This window comes from Vombatus ursinus, unplaced genomic scaffold (assembly GCF_900497805.2).
Source record: "Vombatus ursinus unplaced genomic scaffold, bare-nosed wombat genome assembly UNPS02014789.1, whole genome shotgun sequence".
NCBI classification, from domain to species: Eukaryota; Metazoa; Chordata; class Mammalia; order Diprotodontia; family Vombatidae; genus Vombatus; species Vombatus ursinus.
In genome coordinates, this window is record NW_020954567.1 from 19,910,684 (window position 1) to 19,935,655 (window position 24,972).

The window sequence follows — 24,972 nt, forward strand, 5'->3', positions numbered from 1 at the left end:
TGACTCTCTAGGGTTCTTTAAGTATACCATCACACATATGCAAAAAGTGGGGAGCAAGGTGGTGCAGTAAGGCAGGAACTAGCTTGAACACTCCCAAATCCACCTCCAAACAACTATAAAGTAACGCTTCAAAATGAATTCTGTAGTGAAAGAATCAACAAAAGGACAGGGTGAAACAACTGCCCAGCCCAAGACAACTTAGGTCAGCAGGAAAGGTCTGTCTCACTGGGGTAAGAGGGAAGGGCAGTTCAGTGCAGACAGCACCCCAGCATGTCAGCAGCAGGCCAGAGGTGAGGCTCCATGACCTTCATGCAGCAAACTAGCAGCGAGGTCCCATGCGCCCTCCACCCCAATCCAATTTTATCATAAAATAAAAAGTCATGAAATGGACTGGAAAAATGAACCAAAAAAAACAAAAAATAACAAAAACCTGACCATAGAAAGTTATTATGGTAACAGGGAAGATCAAAAGAAACTCAGAAGAGGACAACAACAGCAAAACAGCAACATGTGAAGTCTCAAAGAAAATTGTGAATTAGTCTGGAAGAGCTCAAAAAGGATTTTAAAAATTAAACAAGAGGCAGAAGAAAAAATGGGAAAAGAAATGAGAGTGATGCAAGAGAATCATGAAAAAAGAGTCAATAGTTTGGTAAAGGAAGCACAAAAAATGGAAAAAGATGTACAAAAATTCACTGAAGAAAAAAAATCCTTAAAAAGTAGAATTGGTCAAATGGAAAAGGAAGTACAAAAATTCACTGAAGAAAACAACTCCTTAAATAGTGGAACTGAACTACAGAAGAGGTACAAAAGCTCACGGAAGAAAATAATTCCTTAAAAATAAGAATTGGGCAAATGGAAACTAATGACTCCATGAGACATCAAGAAACAATAAAGTAAAAAGTGATAATTTTGTTTCCTGATTGCCTATGCTTATACCTTTCATTTCTTTTTCTTGTCTTATTGCTATAGCTAGCATTTTTAGTACAATGAATACAATAGTTGTGATGAACATCTTTCCTTCAAACCCAGATCTTATTGGAGAGATTTCTAGTTTATCTCCAATATAAATAATATTAGCTCTTGGTTTCAAATAGATACTATTTATTTTTTTTAAGAAAAGCTCCATTTGAGTCAGGAGGATCTGAGTTCAAATCCGGCCTCAGACACTTGACACTTACTAGCTGTGACCCTGGGCGAGTCACTTAACCCCATTGCCTAGCCGAAAACAAAACAAAGCAAAACAAACCAAACAAACAAACAAAAAAAAGCCCCATTTATTCCTATGCTTCCTAGTGTTTTTAAAAAGAAATGGTGTTATGTTATTAAAAACTTTTTCTGCATTTATTGATATAATCACAAATTTTTGTTGATATTGTCAATTATGCTGATAGTTTTCCTAATATTGAACTAGCCCTGTATTCCAAGTATAAATCCCAACTGGTCATACTGTATGATCTTTATTATATATTGTAACAATCTCTTCAATAACATTATATTTAAAATTTTTGCATCAATATTCATTAAGAAAATTGGTCTATAGTTTTCTTTCTCTGTGTCTGCTTTCCCTAGTTTAAGTATCAAAACCATATTTGTGTCAGAGAAGGAATTTGGTGTGACTTTTTCTCTAGGTACTGTTTCAATTTATACGATATTGGAGTCAAATGTTCTTTATATATTTGGGAGAACTCACTTATAAATCCATCTCATCCTGAGGTTTTTGTTTTGGGGAGCTTATTTATGGTCTGTTCAATTTTGTTTTCTAAAATAGGTTTATTTAAGTATTTCTATTTCCTTTTCTGTTAATCTGGAAAATTTATATTTTGTAAATACTCATCCACTTAATTTAGATTGTGAGTTTTATTGCATATAGTTGGACAAAATAGCTCTTAATTGCTTTAATTTCATCTTGATTTGGTTGTGCATTTACCTGTTTCATTTTTAATTCTAGTTACTTGGTTTTCTTCTTTTTTAAAATCAAATTAGCCAATGGTTTATCTATTTTATAATTTTTTTTCATAAAACCAGCTTCTAGTTTTATTAGTTTAATTTGTTTAAACTCTCAATTTTATTAATATCCCTTTTGATTTTCATGATTTCTATTTTGGTGTGGGGGGGTTGTTTGTCTACTTTTTTAGTTGTATGCTCAATTCATTAATCTGCTCTTTCTCTCTTTTACTGATGTAACCACTTAGAGATACACAGTTTCTCCTAACTGCTTTGGCTACATCATGCAAATTTTGGCGCACTGTCTCATTGTTGTCATTATCTTTAATGAAATGATTGTTTCTATGATTTGTTCTCTGACCCATTCATTCTTCAAAATTTTTAAATTTTTTTCCAACATGGAAATTTTTGTGAAGGTGTCACGCACAACTGAGAAAAGGGTATATACTTTTCTATTCCCGTTCAATATTCTTCAGAGGTCTATACAATCTACATTTTCTAAAATTCTATTCATTTACTCCTTTCTTATTTATTGTAGGGTTAGATTTATCTAGGTCTGAGAGGGATAAATTGAAGTCCCCCACTAGTATAGTTTTACTATCTATGTCCTATAATTTAATTAACTTTTCCTTAAACAATCTGGATGCTATGCCATTTGGTGCTCATATGTTCAGTACCGATATTATTTCATTGTCTATGGCACTTGGGGCAATTAGGTGTCACAGCAGATAAAGTGCTGGGCCAAGAGTCAGGAAGACTCATCTTCCTGAGTTCAAATCTAGCCTCAAACACTTACTAAGGGCAAGTCACTTAACCTGTTAGCCTCAGTTTCCTCTTCTGTAAAATGAGCTGGAGAAGGAAATCACAAACCACTCCAATATCTTTGCCAAGAAAACCCCAAATGGGGCCACAAAAAGAGTTGCACACAATTGAAAACTACTAAACAACAATTAAGATACCACTTAGCAAAATGTAGTTTCCCTGATTATCTCTTTCAATTAGGTCTAATTTTGCTTTTGCTTTCTCTGAGATGTTAATTGCTACCCCTGCCTTTTTTACTTTAGCTAAAGCATAACAGATTCTGTTTCAGACCCTTATTTTAATTTTGTGTATCTTTCCATTTCAAGTGTGTCTTTTATAAAAACATATTGTTAGATTCTGGTTTCTAATCCATTCTGCTCTCCTCTTTTGTTTTATAAGTGAATTCATCCCATTTATATTCACAGTTATGGTTGTTAACTGTATACGTCCCTCCATTCTATTCTTTTATTTATCCTTCTTTTTTCACCCTGTCCCCTCTTCAAAAGTCTTGCTTCAGACCACTGCATCCCTTAATCTACTCTCCTTCTTGTCATTCTCTCCCCTCTTTCTTTTAGTCCCTTTCCTCCTACCTGCTGATGGGTAGGATGATTTCTATACCCAATAGTGTGTACAAGCACACTCTTCCCTTGTTGAACCAGTTCAGATGAGAGTGAGATTCAAGCACTGCTCACTTCTCCAATATCTCTGCCAAGACACAAAAGACATAAAAAGACATAAAAAGAAGACATAAAAGAAGCTGAAAAGCAGAAGCAGTGTGGTGCAGTAGGATGAAATCCAGGAGTAGAGCCTTTTGGGAAAAGAAGAAATGGCTGTCCTGAGGGCCCTCCTTAAAGGGAGGATCTGGGAGGAGGTGTCCTCTGTCCACCCTCTTCAGTTACAGGGAGCGAGAGTCCCAGAGACAGGGGATACTTGGAAGAACCTTCTTTTTAGGCTTTTTATTTCCCATTGCTATTGCAGAAGTTATTCAACATTATTAAGAAACATAACACTAAATATATTATTATTGAATAATGTATACATGCTTTTTCTCACATTTTTAAGATATTTAGGAATAATCTGGAATTCCTCTTTTACATCACTCGCCAAGTACTTCCTAGCAGCAGGTCCTAATATCAATACTTTAGATACTAGAAGGCCCCTGTAGGCTTAAAAAGGACAATATGGTTTATAGATTCCTGTGCTATGGATATAACTTAGAGATACAAACTAATATATGCATATACATACCAGAAAAGAGAAACACACTCACACCCACTATAACCACCCACTGAGAAACATCCTATGTTTCAGAGGATTTAGGTGATTCAATTATATAAATGTTCTCTTTTAACATAAAGCAAAGCATGCCTGTTTGACTTCATACAATCCGCTCTTCCCATATGGTGAATCAATTATCACCTCTTTACAGAAGATGAACCCAGGAGAACAATTAGAACTAATTACTAATACTCAAAAGAATTCCCTTGAAGCTAGCTTTATCCAATAAAATATCTCTTTAAAATAAAAATAAAACACATGCCACTAGAGTACTATAATTGAAAAGGGAAATCAATTCAAAACTGCACTCTGTTTAAGTTTAGACTGAGACTGGAGCCCATCCAAGAAATATTGTATTTGTGGATTTATAGCACAAAATAATTAAGAGGACTCAGTGCCTGGTGTCTGTTATCCACTGTCTTCACAAACACTGAATGATACAGACTGATTAAGAATTTTTAAAAGGTATAACTACTACTTGCTGAAATTTGATAATGACAAGAAAACCAAATACCTAGAAAGAACTTTATCCTTTTCCGTATATATGAATATATGAAATATATTAGGTCCTTAATAATTGTTTGTTGAATGGATATTATCTTGAAGCTTCTAAAATCGCATTATATATCAAAACTTTATAGACTTGAGAAAAACTAGACTTTTAATTTTTAACTAAAAAGCAAATTATAACCCCCAAAATTTTATACTCCTCCTATATGTTTAATGATTTATAGTTATATCTTATGTCTTTTGAAATCATTGACTGGATAACTAAAATAAGGAATCTTTTTTTTTTTTTTTTTTTAAGGGCACCTAGGTGACACAGTGGTTTGAGGGCCAGGCCCTCATCTTCTTGAGTTCAAATGTGGCCTCAGACACTTACTAGCTGTGTGACCTGGGCAAGTCACTTAACCCTGTTTGCTTCAGTTTCCTCATCTATAAAATGAGCTAGAGAAGGAAATGCAAACACTAGTTTTTTTAAACTTTTGGTTGAGCTTAATAATTTCCCTAAACTTCTATTTTAGCAGAAATACCTAAAATTTTAAGTTCTGATTAAAAGTTCTGATTTTGACACAAATCAAGAAACATTATCACAAAAATGATTTTTATTGCATGGATCCTGGACCATAAATGCATGAGAAAATTTTAAAATAATTCTTTAAAAGGGAAAAAAAGTTTCCAGTTATTTTCTTGATACTATTCATATTTTTAAAATGTCCTTACCGCTACAGAAAAGGAAGCCGGGGAGAAATGAAATGATAGTAAAGGCAAATATGTATTAATATATTCTCCTTCACCTAAATAACTTTAAGGTCACTAATTTATTTTACAAATATTTATTACCAGAGTATGATGCACTGTGCTGGGCTCCAGGAGAAACAAAAAGAATCATAGACAGGTTTGGAAGTGACCTTAGAGGTCATTTGTATCAAAACTCCTAATAATATCCATGACAGATGAATATGAAACTTCTACTTGAAGACTTCCAATGATGGAGTTCACTACCTCCTAAGGTATCTTATGTTACTTCTGGCCAGTTTTTATCCTTAGAAGTTTTTCCTTATATCAAGATGAAATTTTTCTCCACAAATCTTTCTGCCTAATGCTTTTTCTGCCCTAAAACAATTTTCTTTCTTCTTATTACAGGTCTGAAAGGAGTTTATAATCTGATGGAGATTATAGACCATGTACACAAATAATCATAATACAAATTAGTATACTATAATTACACATGTATATAGCACTTTGAGTTTGGTGGAGATAAAAGATCATTTTTGGCTGGGGAGATCAAAGAAAGGTTTCATGAATGAAATGGTCTATAAGTTACTAGTCTCCAGAAGGACAGAAACTATGTCTTATCTAAACTTTGTATATTTCCCTGCAACAAATACAAAGCCTTTCTCTTTAACACAATGTAACAGTAGAATATAGAAGTCTGAACATTAGAATCACATTAATATTGAAGTATTACAAAGTATTTCCACATACATATAGTTTCACAAATGTTCTTAATGTGGGGGGGTCTATGAATTTTTTTCAACATTTTGACAATTATATTTCAATATAACTGATTTCCTTTGCAATGCTATTTATTTTATTTTATGTATTTAAAAACACTACTCTGAGAAGGGGTTTATAGTTTTGACAGGCTACCAAAGGGTTCCACAACACCAAAAAAAAGACTAACAACACCTACACTAAAATTACCTGTAAATGTCTGCCCTGTAATTACAATAACCTAAAGTGAAAACCCACTCATCAGTTCTGAAAAATTAAGTATAATGAGTCAGGTTAGTATTTGTAGGGGCCTTCTTGAAAGAAATTTCAAAATATAACCAGAAAGGTGACAGATTAATCATTTTCTCTAAATTGCTTCACAACTTACCAACCTCTTCCCCACTCCCTCAAATCAATCAGACACCACATGTAGAATAATTACAACTAAATCCACAGAAGACAAAATTTCCAACAAGGTAAAAATCTTTTATGAATTAATACCTAAGAAACCTGTTATTTAGAGTGCTCATTCAATGATCCCATATATCCCAGAGCAATAACACAATTAAACTCCCAGGTTTGTGAAAAGCCAAACCCTGAGATGAGTACCCAAGCTTCTGTAGTGACCACGCCCTCATCCTGGCTCCACCCTACAAGAAGTAGGAGGTGTTTCTATTTATCCACATGAATAGAAAAAAAGGAGAGGGAAAGGAAAAATTAGGAGGAATGCTAGTGTGGACAGGTACATGGGACTGAGACTCAGCTGGGATGAGGGCCCTTCTCTCAGAGGTTACTCAGGGCAGAGACCCATATTGATAAACCCTATGTTCCCTTCAAGGGGATATGGCAATCTCATAGTCAAGTCCTGGAAACTGCTAACTAGGGAGAGAGAGAGAGAAACTGCTAACTAAGGGAGGAGAAGAAACTAGAGAGCGATGGGAGAATAAAAAAGAGGGGGAGGGGGGCTGAAATAGCAAAGATATCAAAAGAAAAAGCCTCAATAGAAACCCAGTACTGAAATCTGATGAAGCAACAGAAAAGATCCTAAAAACCAGAAGACTGATTAATAAATACCTCAAAGAGAATTCAAGGTTTTCTTTTAAAAGATTATAATATGGAGAAAAAGTGAACCAGTACTGCCTAGTGAAAATAAGAGAGCATAGAACAAGATGAAAATCCAAACTACAGAAAATATATACTAAACACATTCTTTAAAGACTATAACACAACAGAAAAAATAGTAATCAATAAAGGGAGCATTAAAAAGATAAGTTTCTAAGTTGAATCTTAATAATGACATTCTGAATAATGATCAAAGAACAAAGAACAAAAGCACAGAAGCAACAACAGCTGTGTGAAAAAGAACAATGATAACATACCAAAATTTCTGGGATACAAATAAAGCAGTCCTCAGAGGACAGCATATATCGTTAGGATTTAAAATATACATTAACAAAAGAGAAAAGGAGAGGATTAATAAATAGAATATGCATCTGAAAATTAAAAAAGCAATAAAACAAGTCTAAAGCAAGAACAAATTGGGAAAATTTGAAAATAAGAGAAGAAATGAGCAAATGGGAAAACAAAAAAAAAATACTACTGGAAAACATAACTAAAAACTGGTTCTCTGAAAACACTAGTGAAATCAATAAATCTTTAAGCTATCTTAACTACAAGGGACAAAATAAAAATTGAATAAGTGAAAATCACAACAAAGTAATAAAAATTGTCAGTTATATGTGTATATGGTATGTTTAATATACATAATAAACATATGCATGTGTGTATATACACACATATATACTTATATATACAATAGCAAAAATTATTCCTAATAAGCAGTAGACAAATTACAAAAATATAAATTGGCTAAATTAAAATAAACATCTGAATCCAAGTTCAGAAAAGGAAACTGAAAAAGTTATAAAGGAATTACAAAAAAAAAATCTCTGGTCCAAATGATGAGTTACATAAAATTTTTAAAAAACAATTAATATCTGCAGTACATAAATTATTCCAGAAGAAGTAAAAAACAAAACACCATCAAATTCCATAGGACAAATAATAAAGCCTAAAATCAGGGAAAGACATACCAAAGAAAGAGAGCTATTGACCAACATAAATAATGACTATCTATTCTAAAATCCTAGCAAATAAACTATTGTGATATTTACCCAAAAATTGTGGATTAGTGGAACTGACAAGATAAGAAATAATTTTTTAAAATTGAATTCAGTAACTCAATACACCTGAAAACATAAATTACTTGGGTTCTGAGAACTGTCAATTTGAAAACAATTGCTGGAAAAACTGGACTGCAGTTTGACCACAACAACAACAAAAAAAATCAGGTGTAGACTATCTCACAAGCAGCTTAAGGTGGATTTGTGAGTTTAATATTAAAAGTCAGACTATACATATTACTTTCTCCTTTTGTTGTTGTTTTTTCTTTCTCTAGGTTTTCCCCTTTTGTTCTGATTCTTCTTTCACAACACGCCTAATGTGGAAATGTGTTTAATATAATTGTACATGTATAGCCTATCTCAGATTGCTCACCATCTTGGGGAGAAGGGAGGGAAGGGAGAAAAAAATTTGGAACTCAAAATCTTATAAAAGTTAATGTTGAAAACTATCTTTACAGTAATTGGAAAAAATAAAATACTATTAAGTGTGGAAAAAAAAGTCAGACTATGAGAAGATTAGAAGAGAACCAGATAAGGTACCTCTCACAGCTCTGACTAGGGGAGGAATTTTTGGACAAATGAGGGAAAAGAAAGTGATATATGAAGTGATGCATGGCTTGACTTCATACAATCCGCTACACACACACACACACACACACACACACACACACAATATTACAACAATATTAACTGAAAGAGCAACAAAACAATTGAAACAATATTGTTAAAGATTAATGAGCCAGATTGGTCCCAAAGTAGACATATTTAGAAAAGTGGATGATTAAAAATCAGCTGTATTTCCTTTATAATACTTTACAATACTACTAATCCAGTTGTCAGACTTCCAATTACTTCAACTATCTGAAACAAAGGCTCTGAGCAGGTAGGGAAGTAGGTGTCACAAAGCCAGGGCACTTTATCAAAAGGGAGGACCATTATCGTCATTAATCCTACCGATTCAACATTATATGTAAAACTGATGATTAAAAAGGCTTGGTTACTTGATTTCCTTGGCCAATTTCAATTCTCAAGTAATAGTGAACACAAAATTAAGAGGCAAGAAATTTAGGAAAGTCTAAGAACATTAGAACAAGAAAGAAAAGCTAACATCAAGAGAAAACACAGCAGGTACTCCTGCTTCTCAGAGCACATGCTCCTTACAAGTAGGGATAGTTTCATTCACTGTCATTTGTCTTCACTATATTTGTAGCCCCAGTGCTTAGCATAGTGCCTAGCACACAGCAGGCACTTAATATTTGCTGAATGAATATATTAGTTTGCGTTCATCTGAGGTTTTTTAATGCATTCTCTGAATCTTCAATATTTATTTGTCCTGCCTCCCACAGTACACTGCAGGATCCCTAAGGGACAAAAGTTATGTCACATTTTTTATTTTCAACTCATTCAGGGCCTCTTGGCCCTGTTCCTGACTTTCTCTGGACTTCAAAACCATGCCCCTAAAACAAAACAAACAAACCACCATGCAACTTCTACCATAGGCTCATTCTGGAATGTTCCTCAATCCTAGAGGCCTCTTCACAAGGCTCACTACCCTTCTCCCATTAGTGAGTAGCCCAATCTGCCTTACTTTCATTCCTCTCTGGGCACTGTTCTAGACTTTCTCTGGACATCAAAACCATGGCCCTGGGTAGGACACCTTCAATCCCCTACCGTTCCTGCTTTTCAGCAACCTTTTGTGTTTTAGCTTCTCCCACTAGAACGGAAGCATCTCAAAGGCAGAGACTGCTTATTTCCTTCCTTCCTTCCTTGTTTATCTCTCTTCCACTGCACAATGGAAAAATCAAAGAATTTCAGATTTAGAAAGGATGTTAGATCATCTGTGGCCTCGAGGCCACATGTGGCCCTCTATGTCCTCAAGTGTGACCCTGTGACTGAATCCAAACTTCACAGAACAAATCATTTTATTAAGTATAGATTCTAGTCATATCTCAGCAGGAATGCCCAAATATCTCTAAAAAGAAGCTATTCAGCCACCCTTTAAAGGCACCCAATAATTAGAAGCTAACTACTTCAAAAGCAGCCTATTTCGCCCTTTTAGGAAACTTTGAGATTTTTATCATCAAAAAAGATAACAAAATCTTAGTATAAATAAAGAGAGGCAAAGTGTCCATGACTGGAGAGACAACAGTCCTGACATACTCTGCCTTAGCCAGACCACATCAGTTCTGGGTACCACATTTTAGAAAGGCCTTTACTAAGTTGGACATAGTTCAAGAGACAACCAGGATGGTGAAAGGCTTCCATTTGCTATAAGGATCCAATGCAGGCACTAGTGATATTTATCCTAGAGAAGACTTGGGGAGAAGTACACGAGAGTTACACCTTCCCAGCTGTTGTTGTTCAGTTGTTTTTTAGTCATGTCCAACTCTTCATGACCCCTATTTGGGTTTTTCTTAGCAAAGATACTGGAGTGGTTTGCCATTTCTTTCTCCAACTTATATTACAGATGAGGAAACCGAGGAAACCGAGTTAAGTGACTTACTTGCCCAGGGTCACACAGCTAATAACTGTCTGAAGCCAGATTTGAACTCAGGAAGATTAGGCCTCCTGACTCCATGCCTGGCACTCTAACCACTGTACTACCTAGATACCCTAGTGTTATACCTATTGGGTACTTAATGTTTGTTGAATGGAACTGAACGTCACATTATAGCCCTTCAAATAGTTATCATTTTTCCCTCTCATAACCTCTCCCCTTCCCAAGTCTTTACTTCTCTAGGAAAAATGTTACCAGTTCCTTCCACAAATCATCTTATACCATGATTTCCAGCTATAACACCACCCTGGTTAGCTTCCTCTTCCTAAAATTGAAAATACTTTAGATATGATCTGACCAGTGCAGAGCATAATGGGACCATTATTTTCATTCAAGATAGCACTCCTCTATTCACACATGTTAAGACCAATGTTGGTATTTTTGCCAACTCTATTAACTGTTGACTCCTATACAGCTTGTGGTCTTCTACGACTCCCAGGTCTTTTTCACATAATTATTTAATCATGCTTCATCCCTCTTGGATTTGTATTGCTGAGTATTTTTCCCAAGTATAAAAATTTACATTTATTCCCAGCCAAATGTAAGTTCAATACACATAAAAGTTTTGAAATATGAATATTTTGAGCTTCTTAAGTGAAAGAAATGTTTAGTTTATGTCTTCATATCTCCAAAGCCTGGAACACAGTAGATATCAAATAATTTCAGCTTTTTAACAGAACTATATCTAGTAACTTCATCTAATTAAATTAAGCCCATAACTATAATTATATGCTAAAGCTATAGTTGACTAATGATCCTTTATCCATAACCAAATGTTTTCTCTATTAATTCAATTACATTATTTAGGAGATGGAACTATATAATCTCTATGGTCCTTTCTAGCTCTTAACATCATGGATATGTTGATAAGCATCCTTCCAAATGAAGAGAAAGGACAAGTATGGAATAAAAGTGGGCATGAGGGAAGATAAACCAAAAGTAAAATTTTGCCCCAGTATAACTCTAGGGACATGATAGTACTAACTATTAAATTAACTTTTTCAGGTGAAATGGTACAAAGGGAAAAAAGTTATCTGTCAAAACAACTGAGAACACAAAACAGAAACATATAAAATTTACCCAAATATTCTTTCCCATTTCATCCTTCCTTACCTGACAGTTAATGTCAGCTGTATATTGCAGTAGAACTGTTACTAGGTCCTTATGTCCTCGGTCACACGCCCAATGCAGTAGAGCCCTCCCCTAAAAATTCAGAAAAAGAAAAATATTTGAGCATAATCAGTAAAACAAATTTAAAAGAACCAGTTTATCCTGGGTCCTCCAAAATGCAGGCTATTCTATACTGGACTGAACAATAGAAAAAAGTAAGATTTTCTGTGTATTTTGGCATATTTAATGTTTTGGAATTTATTCAAGAGTAATTAGTAAATAGTAATTCACTAGTATTCAGTAAACAAGGATTTATTAAATGCTTACTATGTGCTAAGTCCTGTGCTAAGTCCTGGAGAAACAAAGGCAAAAAGAGACTCTGCTCTCAGGGAGCTCAAATTTTAACGTGTAAGACAACATATAAATACTAACACACACACACACACACACACACACACACACACACACACACACACACAGAGTAGATGTAAGGTAATCTGAGAGGGGATGACAGCAATTGGGGTGACTAAGAAGGGCCAGTACAAAAGGCAGAGACTATGTCATGTTCAAGAAAAATCAAGTAGGCCAGTATAACTGGATCATAGCATGCATGGAGGGTTTGAGAGTGACCTTCTTGAGGTCAGAGTCTGTATCTTTGCCTTTGCCTTTCTACTTTGTATCCCTAGCACTTAGAACAGTTTAGGAACTGTTCTAACTCAGTGCATAGTAAGGAAGGATTTAATAACTGCTTGTTGACTGTTATTTGAGAAGGGGCCAGGGTTTGAAGAGCTTTAAGTGTCAAATAGAGAAGTTTATATTTGCTCCCCCTGGAGGTAACAGGGTAGGTACCACTAGAGCTCAACAGAGGAAAGGAATAAATCTAATGATCTTTGCTCAGTCTTTATCCTTCCTGACCTCTCTTGTAATCTCTGACGCTGCTGATTACCCTCCCCTCTAGAATAATCTCTTTCCTAGGTTCTTGTTACACTGCTCTCTCCTGGTTCTGACCCTACCTGACTGACCACCTCCAGGTTCTTTCACGTGATTTTCATCAGGTTATGCCCATTAACTTTTGGTATCCTCTAAGACTTTTTCTTGGGCTTCCTCTCTTCTTCAAGTACTATCTTTCTTGGTAATTGGATCAGCTACCACGGGCTCAACTATCATCTCTATGCAGATGTTTCCCAGATCTCTGTATCTAGCGTTAATCTCTCTCCTGAACTAGTCATACATCACCAACTTCCTCCTAGAATTCTCAAACTGGATTCTTGTAGGCATCCCTAACTCAACTTGTTCGAAACAGAGCTTATTATCTTTTCCCCAAAACCACGAGGATACCACCATCAACCCAGGCCCACAACCTCGGTGTCATCCTCAACTCCTCACCTGAACTCACCTCACATATCTGATCTGCGGCCAAAACTTGGTGTTTCTATCCTTGAAGCATCTCTCATATAAGTTCCCTTCTCTCCACCCACACAGGCTTTACCTTGGTTCAGGCCTCCATCACCTCTTGCCTGGACTATTGCAATGGTCCTCTTGTTGGTCTCTGTGCTTCAAGTCTCTCCTCCCACCCCAATATATCCTCTACTCAGGGCCAAGGTGATTTTTTTTTTTCAAATATAGGCCTCAACACGTACCCCTCTACTCAATAAATTCCAGTGGCTCCTTATTTTATCCAGGATCAAATATAAAATCCTTTTTGGTATTTAAAGGCCTTCACAATCTCGCCCCTTAAAAACTTTCTAGTCTTCTTACATTTTATCTCCCTCTTCAACTTCTACAATCCAGCTCCACTGGGCTACTTGCTATTTCTCAGACATGATACTCCATTTGCTGACAATGCATTTGCACTGGCAACCATCTATGTCTGGAATGTTCTCCCTTCTCACCCCTGCCTCCCAGTTTCCTTAGATTGTTCAGTGACTCAGCTCAAATTCTACTTTCCATCTTCTGAAGGAGGATGCTTCTGGTTACTCTTCCATCTCTTCCCCCTTCATCCAATGTGACAGCTAATCCCTTCCCTTTAAAATTACCCTCCATTTAGATTGTATATATCTATACGTACATAGTTATTTGTACATTGTCTCTCCCATTAGATATGAAACCAGGGACTGTATTGCAATTTTTGTATCCTGATTACTAAGCACAATGACTTGCACATAATAAGAGTGTTGCTTAGAAAGGAATGAAAACATGGGTGAGAAGACATGACCCTCCTTAAAATGGAAGTTAAGGACTTGTTATGATCTCTCCTTTCCAAAATAAGAATTATATGCAAGAGATAAAACAATTTCAGCTGTCTCCAGTCTAGGACACCAAAAATTCAAATGAGGTAAAAACCATATGAACTACGAATATGAAGACTAATGATCCCTAACCCTTAATTTGTTCACTCAGTATTCTCCTCTCCCTAAAACTAACAACAAATATATGCAACTACAACATTTGGTAGTAAGTACGGGAGTACAGAAAGGATGCCCACTCTTCCCACTATTATTTGATAGAACTACAGAAATGCTAGTTATAGCAATAAGACAGGAGAAAGAAATTAAAGGCATGAAGATAAGTCAAGAGGAGATAAAACTATCCTTTTTTCCTGATGACATGACACTTTACTTAGAAAATGTTTCAGAATCTGAAAAGATACTAATTGAGACAATGAATACTTTCAACAAAATTGCAGGCTACAAAATGAATACTCCAAAATCAATTGTTATATAATGATGACAAAATCCAAAAGGTAACACTAGAAAGGTAAAAACCATTCCAAATAACTATTAAGTACATAAAATATCTTGGCTCAATTTACCAAAGCATAGAAAATAACTGAATAGATTCATTTATAAAATGATCCTTAAAGAAATAAAAGAATAACTTAAATATCTGGAGCAATATTTAATACCCCTGGCTGGGCCACGCCAAAACAATAAAAATGACAATGTAATCAAAGTTAATTTATAATTTTAATGCTCTACCAATAAAATTATCAAAGGGATACTTTACAGAACTTGATAAAAAAGTAGTAAGAAAATTCATATGGAAAAAGAATAGAATATCAAGGTAAATGATGCCAACCGGTAAGGACAAAAGGTAAATAGCACTTCTAGGCCTCAACCTATAAATTGAAACAGCAGTCATCAAAACCATCTGTTATTGGTTTAAAGCAAATAGAAAAGTAACATCAATGCAATAGACTGGATAAGGAAGAATCAGAAACAACAGTACTTAATAACCCATTTTTTAATAAACCAGAAAATACAAATTGCTTAGCAAAGAATTCCATGTTTGAAAAAAAATGCTAGGAAAACTGTCTAGCAGAAATTGGATTTAAACCAACACCTTCAATCAAATTCCATGATACATTCTAAATTAATACATGTCCTTAATTTTAAAGATTATACTTTTTTTTTAAATGAGAAGAAAAGCATTTACCTTTCACAGCTATGGGTAGGAGATACATTCTTAACCAAACAAGATATAGAAGTCATTACAAAAGAGAAAATAAATAACTTTATATGAAGCGTAAAAGCTTCTACACAAACAAAATTAATACATCTAGGATAAGAAGGAAGACAGCCGAATGGCAGGAAAAAAAATCTTTGAATAAAATTTCTCTCATAAGGGTTTAGAATCCAAGATTTATAAAAAAAAACTACATAGAAGACCAAAAGCCACTCTTTAATAACTAATTGGCCAAAGGACAGAAACAGTTCTCAAAAGAAGAATTTAAAGGATTCACAATCACATGAAAGAATGCTCCAAATCACAATTAATAAGAGAAATGCAAATAAAAACAACCTTGGAATTTTAACTCACTCTGCAAGTAGGCAAAAATGACAAAGAATGAGAACAGTCAATGTTGGAAGGATTGTGGGAAGAGAAGAACACTAGCACATTGTTGGTGGCTCTGTTTAAATCAGTACAACCATTTTGGAAAACAAATTAGAATTATGCAAATATGGTGGATAGAATGTTGATATATCTTGACCCAGATATTCCATTATTAGGTTTATATCCTAAGGAAGCCACTGATAAAAAATAAAATTGCTATTTATCTAACTTTATTTTTTTATATCAGCGGGGTTTTTTTGGGGGGGATTTCAAAGAACTGGATACAGAGTAGATGTCTACCAGTAACAAACTGTGGTACATGAATGTAATGGAATATTATTCAGCCATAATAAACTAAGAAAGTTATGAAAACAGAAAAGCAAGGAGAGATCTATATGAACTGATACACAGTGGAGTAAGCAGAACCAAGAAAAGATATATAATGACACAATGACTACCTAGATGCAGCTAGGTATCAAAGAACACTGGACCAGGAGCCGGAAGACATGAAATTCTGACTAGCTATGTGACTCTAAGGAGCATACTTAACCTTCTATTAGCCTCAATTTCCTCATCTGTAAAATAAAAATAATACCTCTCAGAGTTGCTGTGAGGATAAAATAAGATATTTGGAAAAGTATTTCATAAACCTTAAAGATCTATACAAATGCTAGCTTTTATTATTAATAAAATGTGCAAAACTCTAGGAAAAGTCACCTATGTGCAGTTGGATGAAACTCCGGATACAGGGTTGGGCTTGGGAGTTGATAAATCCTGAAATAAAATTCTGCCTCACTGACTAGCTGTGTGACTTCGGGCAAGAAACTTAACCTCTTTCTATCTCAGTTTCCTAATCTGTAAAATGTCTAATAATAGCCCCTATCTCCCAAGGATGTTGTGAGGATCAAATGAGATATTTTAAATAAAATGCCCTAAAATTCTTAAAGTGTTATATAACCTTCTGCCAAAGTGAGAATGCCACAAATGTTGTGCATTGAACATATTTTTAGTTTTTTTTAATGTATTGTTCATTATGCTGATTTTTTCCCCTTTTCTTTCTTTTTCTCTTAAAAATATTATGTTAAGGGGCAGCTAGGTGGTACAGTGGATAGAGCTCTGGCCTTGGAGTCAGGAGGACCTGAGTTCAAATCTGGCCTCAGACATTTGACTCTTACTAGTTGTGTGACCCTGGACAAGTCACTTAACGCCGACTGCCTCACCCCCAAAAAATAAATAAATAAAAATGCTCTATTATACAGGATGGCTTTCTAGAAGGGGAAAAGGAAAGAATACTGGGGTAAATTATGGTGATGTTTAAAAAAGACATAAATAGCTTATTTAAAAAAAAACTAAGAGGTCTATGAAAAAATTAGGTGATCATAAAATTCAACTGAGATCAAAATTTAACTAGATAGGCGAACTCATTCATTTACATAACAAACACTCTACCACCTTGATATTCCAATTTCATACTCCAAAACTCTTTGAAGAGAGCTACATTTATATAATTTGCAAGTGTTTTAAAGGGGGCAGGTGCCAGTACAGGCTACTTCTAAACATGGATAGACTATAAATGTCTAACCAACCACAGAAAACTAGGATATCTGAAAATTTGACCACTGTTGTCTACCAAAAACACTATTATTAACATAATTACTCTAATAACGATGCCAATCCATTGTATTATGAAATGGAATCTAAATTTAGTTGATGTGAAAAATCTTACCCTGATGAAAGAGTAAACAGAATAACCTAGGACCTATCTGATGAAATGACTGACATGGTGCAGCACTGTTTTTAAGAAAGGTTGATGTGACAATGCTGTCATATTTAAAGAATGTAATATTTTTCCACATTAAATTTTAAGCCCTAAATTATGGGATTTTAGAAAAGACTAAGGAACTACAGGATGTTCCATGGATAGCATTACAATACAGAAGTCCTTCTCAAGAACTCTCCTTTGCTTTTTTTCATTCAAACTCTTCTTTTCCTTATAGAGGTATTATACTATCAAATTAAAGGAGGATTCAATTTTAACAACCACATACAAGAGTGCTACAACTTAAGACTCAATTTTCTTGTGCTCTCACTTAATGCTTGATTGATTTATTTATCTCTACATACTTTCTAATAAAACACGACAAAATCCAAAATGGAAAGGGAAATAAAAAATTGCCAGGTATGGATAAACCTTATACATGTTTCTATAAAAAATTTTTTCTCAGAAAAAAAGGCACTTAATCATTCTTTGTTCATAACTCACCAAGATTAAATGGTCAAGAAAAAGTGTATGCAAAAACTCCCAAAGAAACATTTTGCTGTTGTGACTGGGTACCAAAGAACATTTTCTTTTATTAATACTCCTATAGCTTCTATTACAGCTAATTGTTCAGTTATTCTAAGTACTAACTCTAAAATCTTCCAAAGGAATAATTACATCCTTTAATGAGTAGTTCTAAAACATTTCGAATGAACTAGAGGGTATTTTACAAATTGATAATGTTTTACATCTCTTTAAGTGAAAAGAATCCACTAAAATTCCAACTTAGAAGGTGCTATATGGTCTCTATCACTTTCAATTCCAATTTTCAAGTGTATATTTTATAGCTGCTAAATTAAATTATTAACATGAATTACAATAATATCTAATATGGTATTGAATCATATTGTATATTAAGATACTTATCAGATTTATTATTTTAGTTAAGAAACCATAACATAACTTGTACTTTTTACAAAAAAACAAACAAACAAAAAAAAAAACAACACACAGCACATTCCTTAAGTTCTTAATAAACATCTGCTAAGGTTCTCTGTTATTAACTATAAAATGTAAAAAGGTTAAGATAAGAAACACTAGCTCATAAATCTTTAGGAACTACGTAAGGAAGTAGACAAGCAACTCATTTTACTGTTAATAGGAGTTATATGTTAAATTTCCCATATGCAGTGCCAAAAATTTACTTTAGGGGAAACACCTATGACTGGACCTCACTAGTGATTTTCATTTTGGATATTTTTTCCTGAAGGGTGGCACATATATAACATTGTTTGAAGTATGATGATGTGCTCTCAGACATTTGCACTAAGCTTTTAACACACGTTTTGACCCAATGTGTAATTAATTTTTGTAACACATTATTTTAATGGTACACTAATTAACCTCGAATGAGAATGAATTCTTGGACAATGACGTTCTGCAGTAGCTCTGGAAGATATCCACATTAGTACTTTTTAAAGGTTTTTTTTTTTTTAACATAGTATTATGCAAGCCCAAAAGCAAGCAAAAAATGAAAAATTTTAGCAAAAATTTTAATACTTCATACATTTAGCAACTAGATCATTTAAACAAACCATATAAGGTCCCAATTGTTTTGTTACAGCACATTCCATCTTATTACAACAACAGACAATCTACTAACTTCAGTGAGCTGGTATACAAAGTGCTATTGGTCTGAATACCATAGATTTTAACCAAATGGGTAAAACAGTAAATAAAGCTGCTTGTACTTATTTGCATAACAATTTTCATGAAATTTTTGTATATCTATATAAACAAAACAATCTATTATCAATTCTGAAGTTAAAGTTTTATTGCTGCTAACTAAAATCTAGATAATTTTTGCTATTTCTCTATTCCCTTTTATTTATCCATAATAAGCATTTAGGGAATAGGGATGAAAAAATCAAAGAACAGGAAAAAGAAAAAACGAAGGAAGATCTTTAAAAATCTTTTATTGGACAATCAGCAGACCAAATGCAGCAGTTAGAGATCTCTAAATACATTTTCAGTGCTCCAAAAGCACAGCAAAGTAAAATTAAAAGAATTATCATCTATTAACAAAGGCTGTTAGTTAATACTGACCTACCTTGGACAGATAAATGACTACAAAGTGCTTTGAAAGTTCAGGGAGCCAGCTACCCTATTAAGTGGTATTACTTACTTGCTTTCTAGAAAATAAAAATTAGTCCTTCATATTTAAGGTGTTGCTTGTAACAATCCTTTACCTTGAAGCCAGTTATGTGTGTATGGATATATAATATGTAACACTACATATATATGAATATATATATATATACATATATACATATGAAGGTTTTAACTTTTTAAAATGTAGTTCAATTTGAAAAGTTACTCTTAATATTTCAATTTCAGTTACTTGTGCCCAACCAGGAAAAGGCGTTGATTTAAATGACCTAATCTTAGAAAAAGAAACAGAAACCTATAAATGAAGTACCAAAGGTACTAGGAGAAGGGAGTAGGGGGGCAGGTTAGGGGGACAGGACCAGACAGATTTGCAAGCAAATTCTATCAAACATTCAAAAAACAATTAATTCCAATATTGTATAAATTGTTTGCAAAAATAATAACAGAAGGGATACTACCAAATTCTTTGATACAAATTTAGTATTGATATCTAAACCAAGGACCAACTTAAACTATAGACCAATATTCTGAATATTAATGTGAACATTTTGAATAAAATATTATCAGAAGCCATAGCAACATATCACAAAGATTACGCACGTTGACTAGGTTGGCTTTATACTAGAAATACAGGTTTGGTTCAAAAATTAAGAAAACTATAAGCACAATAGACTATATTGATAACAAGAAATCACGATTATATCAATAAACGCAAAGAAAGCTTCTGACAAAATGCAACACACATTTCTATTAATGCACTAAAAATAAAGAAATAAATATACCTTTCCTTAATATGGTAGGCATTATCTATCTAAAACCAAAAGCTGCATTATATATAAAGGGAATAAAATAAAGGCCTTTCTAACAAGAGCATAAGGAAAAGCAAGGATGTCCATTATTACCATTATTCTTTAATATATGGCTAAAATACTGGCTATAACAATAAGGCAAGAAAAAACTGGAGGAATAAACACAAAGTGGAAACAAGATTATTGTTATTGGAAATCTTATGATGGTTCACTTAAAAAACCCTAGCAAGTCAACTAAAACATTTAATTGCAACAATTATTAAATTCAGCCAATTTATATATAAAACAAACACACACAAATCATTAGTACTTCTGTTCGTTATCAACAAAATCCATTAGTAAGAGAGAGATAACTACAGAATATATAAAATACATTTTTAAAAAAATTTTTAGGGGCGGAGCCAAGATGGCAGAGTAAAAGCAGTGACTTGCTTAAGCTCTCCCCTAAACCCCTCCAAATACCTGTAAAAAATGACTCTAAACAAATTCTAGAGCAGCAGAACCCACAAAAAGACAGAGTGAAACAAATCTCCAGCCTATGACAACCTGGATGATTGATTAGAAAGGTCTATCGCAACGGGCTGGGAGAGGAACACAGTTCAGCATGGGCACACAGGCAAAGACCAGGCCTCAGCCAACCTGGAGCAGGTCTCAGGGGACTGAATCACAGGCAGCTGTGGTGGTTTCCAGACTTCTCAACTCACAAACACCAAAGACAACTTAGGTCAGTAGGAAAAGACTGCTGGACCTTGGTGAAAGAAAAACAAGTTCAGGGTCCAGCCCTGGTGAAGCTCTAGGATGCAGGCGGTGGCTGCTGCGGAAGCCCTTGGCCCATAGACAGAGGGGGAATCGAGTGGCTGATCAGAGGGTGATTGCAGGGGATCTCTTTGCTGGTTCTGAGGCAGGATTCTCTTGCATTGCCTGTGTTTGGGTGACAGTCCTAGGGTAAGGAGAAGTGCTGCTGTGGTGAAGCTTGTAGTGGCAGTAGAGAAGAATCCTCCTCTTAGTTCCAAGGCAGAAAAGAGTGCTTGTGGTGACTCACAGATCACAGCACAAGCCAGGAAAGGAGTAAACACCTCACGCCTTATCAAACCACCCTGGAAGAACTGAAAATTTACAGGTCCCTAGAAGTATCTCTGAAAACAGCTGCACAAAACCCCCGCAGCTTGGGACAGTACATTCTCCACAAAGGAAGCAGACTCCTACCTTAACAAAGAGTTTCTAATTCAAGTAATTGGCTGGGATCATGAGCAAGTAGCACAAAAAGAATCAGAACATAGAATCTTTCTTCGATAACAAAGAAGATCAAAACAAACAACGAAAAGAAGACAACACAAAGTTCCGATATCCAAAGCTTCCAAGAAAAATATGAATTGGTCCCAGGCCATGGAAGAGCTCAAAAAGGATTTTGAGAAGCAAGAAGTAGATGAAAAACTGAGAGTGATGCAAGAAAATCATGAAAAACAAGTCAACACCTTGCTAAAGGAGACCCAAAAAAATACTGAAGAAAATAATACCATAAAAAATAGCTTAACCCATATTTGGCCTCAGACACTTGACACTAGCTGTATGACCCTAGGCAAGTCACTTAACCCCAACTGCCTCACCAAAAAAAAAAAAAAAAAAAAGAAGTATATAAATGAAGACACACATACATAGAGGAACTATATGAATACAACTACAAAATATGACTTATACAAATAAAAGACATACAAATTATTGAGGAAATATTAATTGGTCATGGATAGGCAATGCCTATATAATAAAAATGACAATACTATCTTCAAAATCATTGAGTACTGTTTAAAAGATAGATAGGTCAATTAGTACAACAAATTACATACACAACATGCCAAAGCAAACAAACTCAAGTAGCCAAGTATCTGAAAAATCCAAAGAACCTACCTATTGGAACAAGTATTCACTAAGTCCAAAGCAAACAAACAAAACCATACTAGGAAAAATAGGAACCAGCCTGGCACAAATTAGGCTTAGATCAATACTCTATACCATTTACCAAGATAAATACCAAATACATGGCTTAGATACAAAAAGTTACATTATAAAACAAATCAGAAAAGCAAGGAAGAAATTATCTTTCGGATCAGGATGGGAAAGACTTCATGACCAAACAAGGCATAGAAATGATCAAAGATAAAACCGGCAATTGTGATTACATAAAATTAAAATGCTTTTGCATAAATAAAATCAATGACATTAAAATTTGAAAGGAAACAGGTAAATGGGAAAATTCTTTGCATTATGATTCTCTAATAAAGGTCTAATTTCCAAGACATATAATGACCTAATTCAAATATATATGTATATACATATACACATATATAAAAATCGCAACCATTTTTCAATAGGTAGCCAAATAATATGAAAAGACAGCTTTCAAAGGAAGAAACCCAAGTTATCAACCACCCTCGCAAGAAATGATCCAAATCTTTAATAATTAGAGAAACGCAAATTAAACCAACTCTGAGGTTCCATCTTACTTCCATCAGACTGGCAAAGATGATCACAATGAATATGAACAATGAAAACATTTTAATTTATATACAAGTTATGTTATATATTAAGATTACTGAATGAGTCTATACTTACATTTTAATACAGGAATAATTTTTAATTAAGTTTTTAAAATTATTCTTAGTGTTTTTCTCAAGAGATCTGTAATTGGGGGGCGAAGCCAAGATGGCGGAGGGAAAGCAGGGACTGTCTTGAGCTCTCTCCCAAAGCCCTCCAAATACTTAAAAAAAAGGCTCTAAACAAATACTAAAGCAGCAGAACCCACAAAAAGACACAGTGAAACAAATTTCCAGCCAAAGACAGCCTGAATGGCTGATCAGAAAGGTATATCACACCGGGTGGGGGGAGGAGTGCAGTTCCATGTGGGTGCGCAGGCCGCAGAGACCCTAGAGCAGGCCTCAGAGGACTGAATCGCGGGCAGCAGTGGCAGTTTCCAGACTTCTCAACCCCTGAACTCCAGAGACAACTTAGAAGGTCAGGGGGAAAAGTCTGTGACTGCGGTGATAGAGGAGCTAGGTTTCAGCCGCAAGTCTCGAGTGCGGCCCGGGGCTGCGGCTTTTTCCTGAGCTTCAGGCCCACAGACTGAGGGGGAATCGAGTGGCTGATCAGAGGGGGATGGCAGGGATGTCTTTGCCAGTGCTGAGGCAGGAATCTCTTGCTTTACCGGTGCTTGGATCTGGGTCACAGTTCTGAGAGGCGGTCCTGGGGCGAGGAGGAGGAGCGCTGGTGTGGTGGGCTTGTTGTGGTGGTGGAGAGGAAACACCTCACCCCTTATCATACCACCTTGGAAGAACTGAAAATTTTCAGGTCCTGAGAAGTACCTCTGAAAACAGCTGCACAAACCCCCGAAGCTTGGGACAGTACACTCTTCACATTGGAAGCAGACTTTTACCTTAACAAAGAGTTTAAAACTCAAGTAATTGGCTGGGATCATGAGTAAGCAGCGCAAAAAGAGTCAGACTACATTATCTTACTTTGGTGACAAAGAAGATCAAAACATACAACCAGAAGAAGACAACAAAGTCAAAGCTCCTACATCCAAAGCCTCCAAGAAAAATATGAATCAGTCCCAGGCCTTGGAAGAGCTCAAAAGGGATTTTGAGAAGTAAGTAAGAGAAGTAGAGGAAAAACTGAGAGTTTTGCAAGAAAATCATGAAAAACAAGTCAACAGCTTGCTAAAGAAGACCCAAAAAAATACTGAAGAAAATAACACCTTAAAAAATAGGCTAACCCAAATGGCAAAAGAGGTCCAAAAAGCCAATGAAGAGAAGAATGCCCTAAAAAGCAAAATTGGCCAAATGGAAAAGGAAGTCCAAAAGATTACTGAAGAAAATACTTCCTTAAAAATTGGAATAGAGCAATTGGAAGCTAGTGACTTTATGAGAAATCAAGACATTGTAAAACAAATCCAAAAGAATGAAAAATTAGAAAACAATGTGAAATATCTCACTGGAAAAACAACTGACCTGGAAAATAGATCCAGGAGAGAGAATTTAAAAATTACTGGACTATCTGAAAGCCATGATCAAAAAAAGAGCCTAGACATCTTCTTTCAAGAAATTATCAAGGAAAACTGTCCTGATATTTTAGAACCAGAGGGCAAAATAGAAATTGAAAGAATCCACCGATCTCCTCCTGAAAGAGATCACCAAAGGAAAACTCCTAGGAATACTGTAGCCAAATTCCAGAGTTCCCGGGTCAAGGAGAAAATATTACAAGCAGCCAGAAAGAAACAATTCAAGTACTGTGGAAATACAATCAGGATAACACAAGATTTAGCTGCTTCTACGTTAAGGGACCGCAGGGCATGGAATATAATATTCCGGGGGGCAAAGGAGATAGGATTACAACCAAGAATCACCTACCCAGCAAAACTCAGTATAATCCTTCAGGGGAAAAAATGGTAATTCAGTGAAATAGAAGACTTTCAATCATTCTTGATGAAAAGACCAGAGTTGAATAGAAAATTTGATTTTCAAACACAAGACTCAAGTA

The 24,972-nt window shown here is 34.9% G+C and overlaps 1 protein-coding gene across 4 annotated transcripts in view; it reads right to left on the reverse strand.

Moving 5' to 3' along the window:
• The window catches only part of ACBD6 (acyl-CoA binding domain containing 6), a 215,678-nt gene that overhangs the window by 102,086 nt on the left and 88,620 nt on the right, over window positions 1-24,972 (reverse strand). For all 4 annotated transcript variants that reach the window (XM_027868507.1, XM_027868508.1, XM_027868510.1 and 1 more), the window contains exon 6: window positions 11,875-11,964. In XM_027868507.1, coding sequence (XP_027724308.1) covers window positions 11,875-11,964 — 90 coding nt within the window. The remainder of the gene's footprint in view (window positions 1-11,874; window positions 11,965-24,972) is intronic.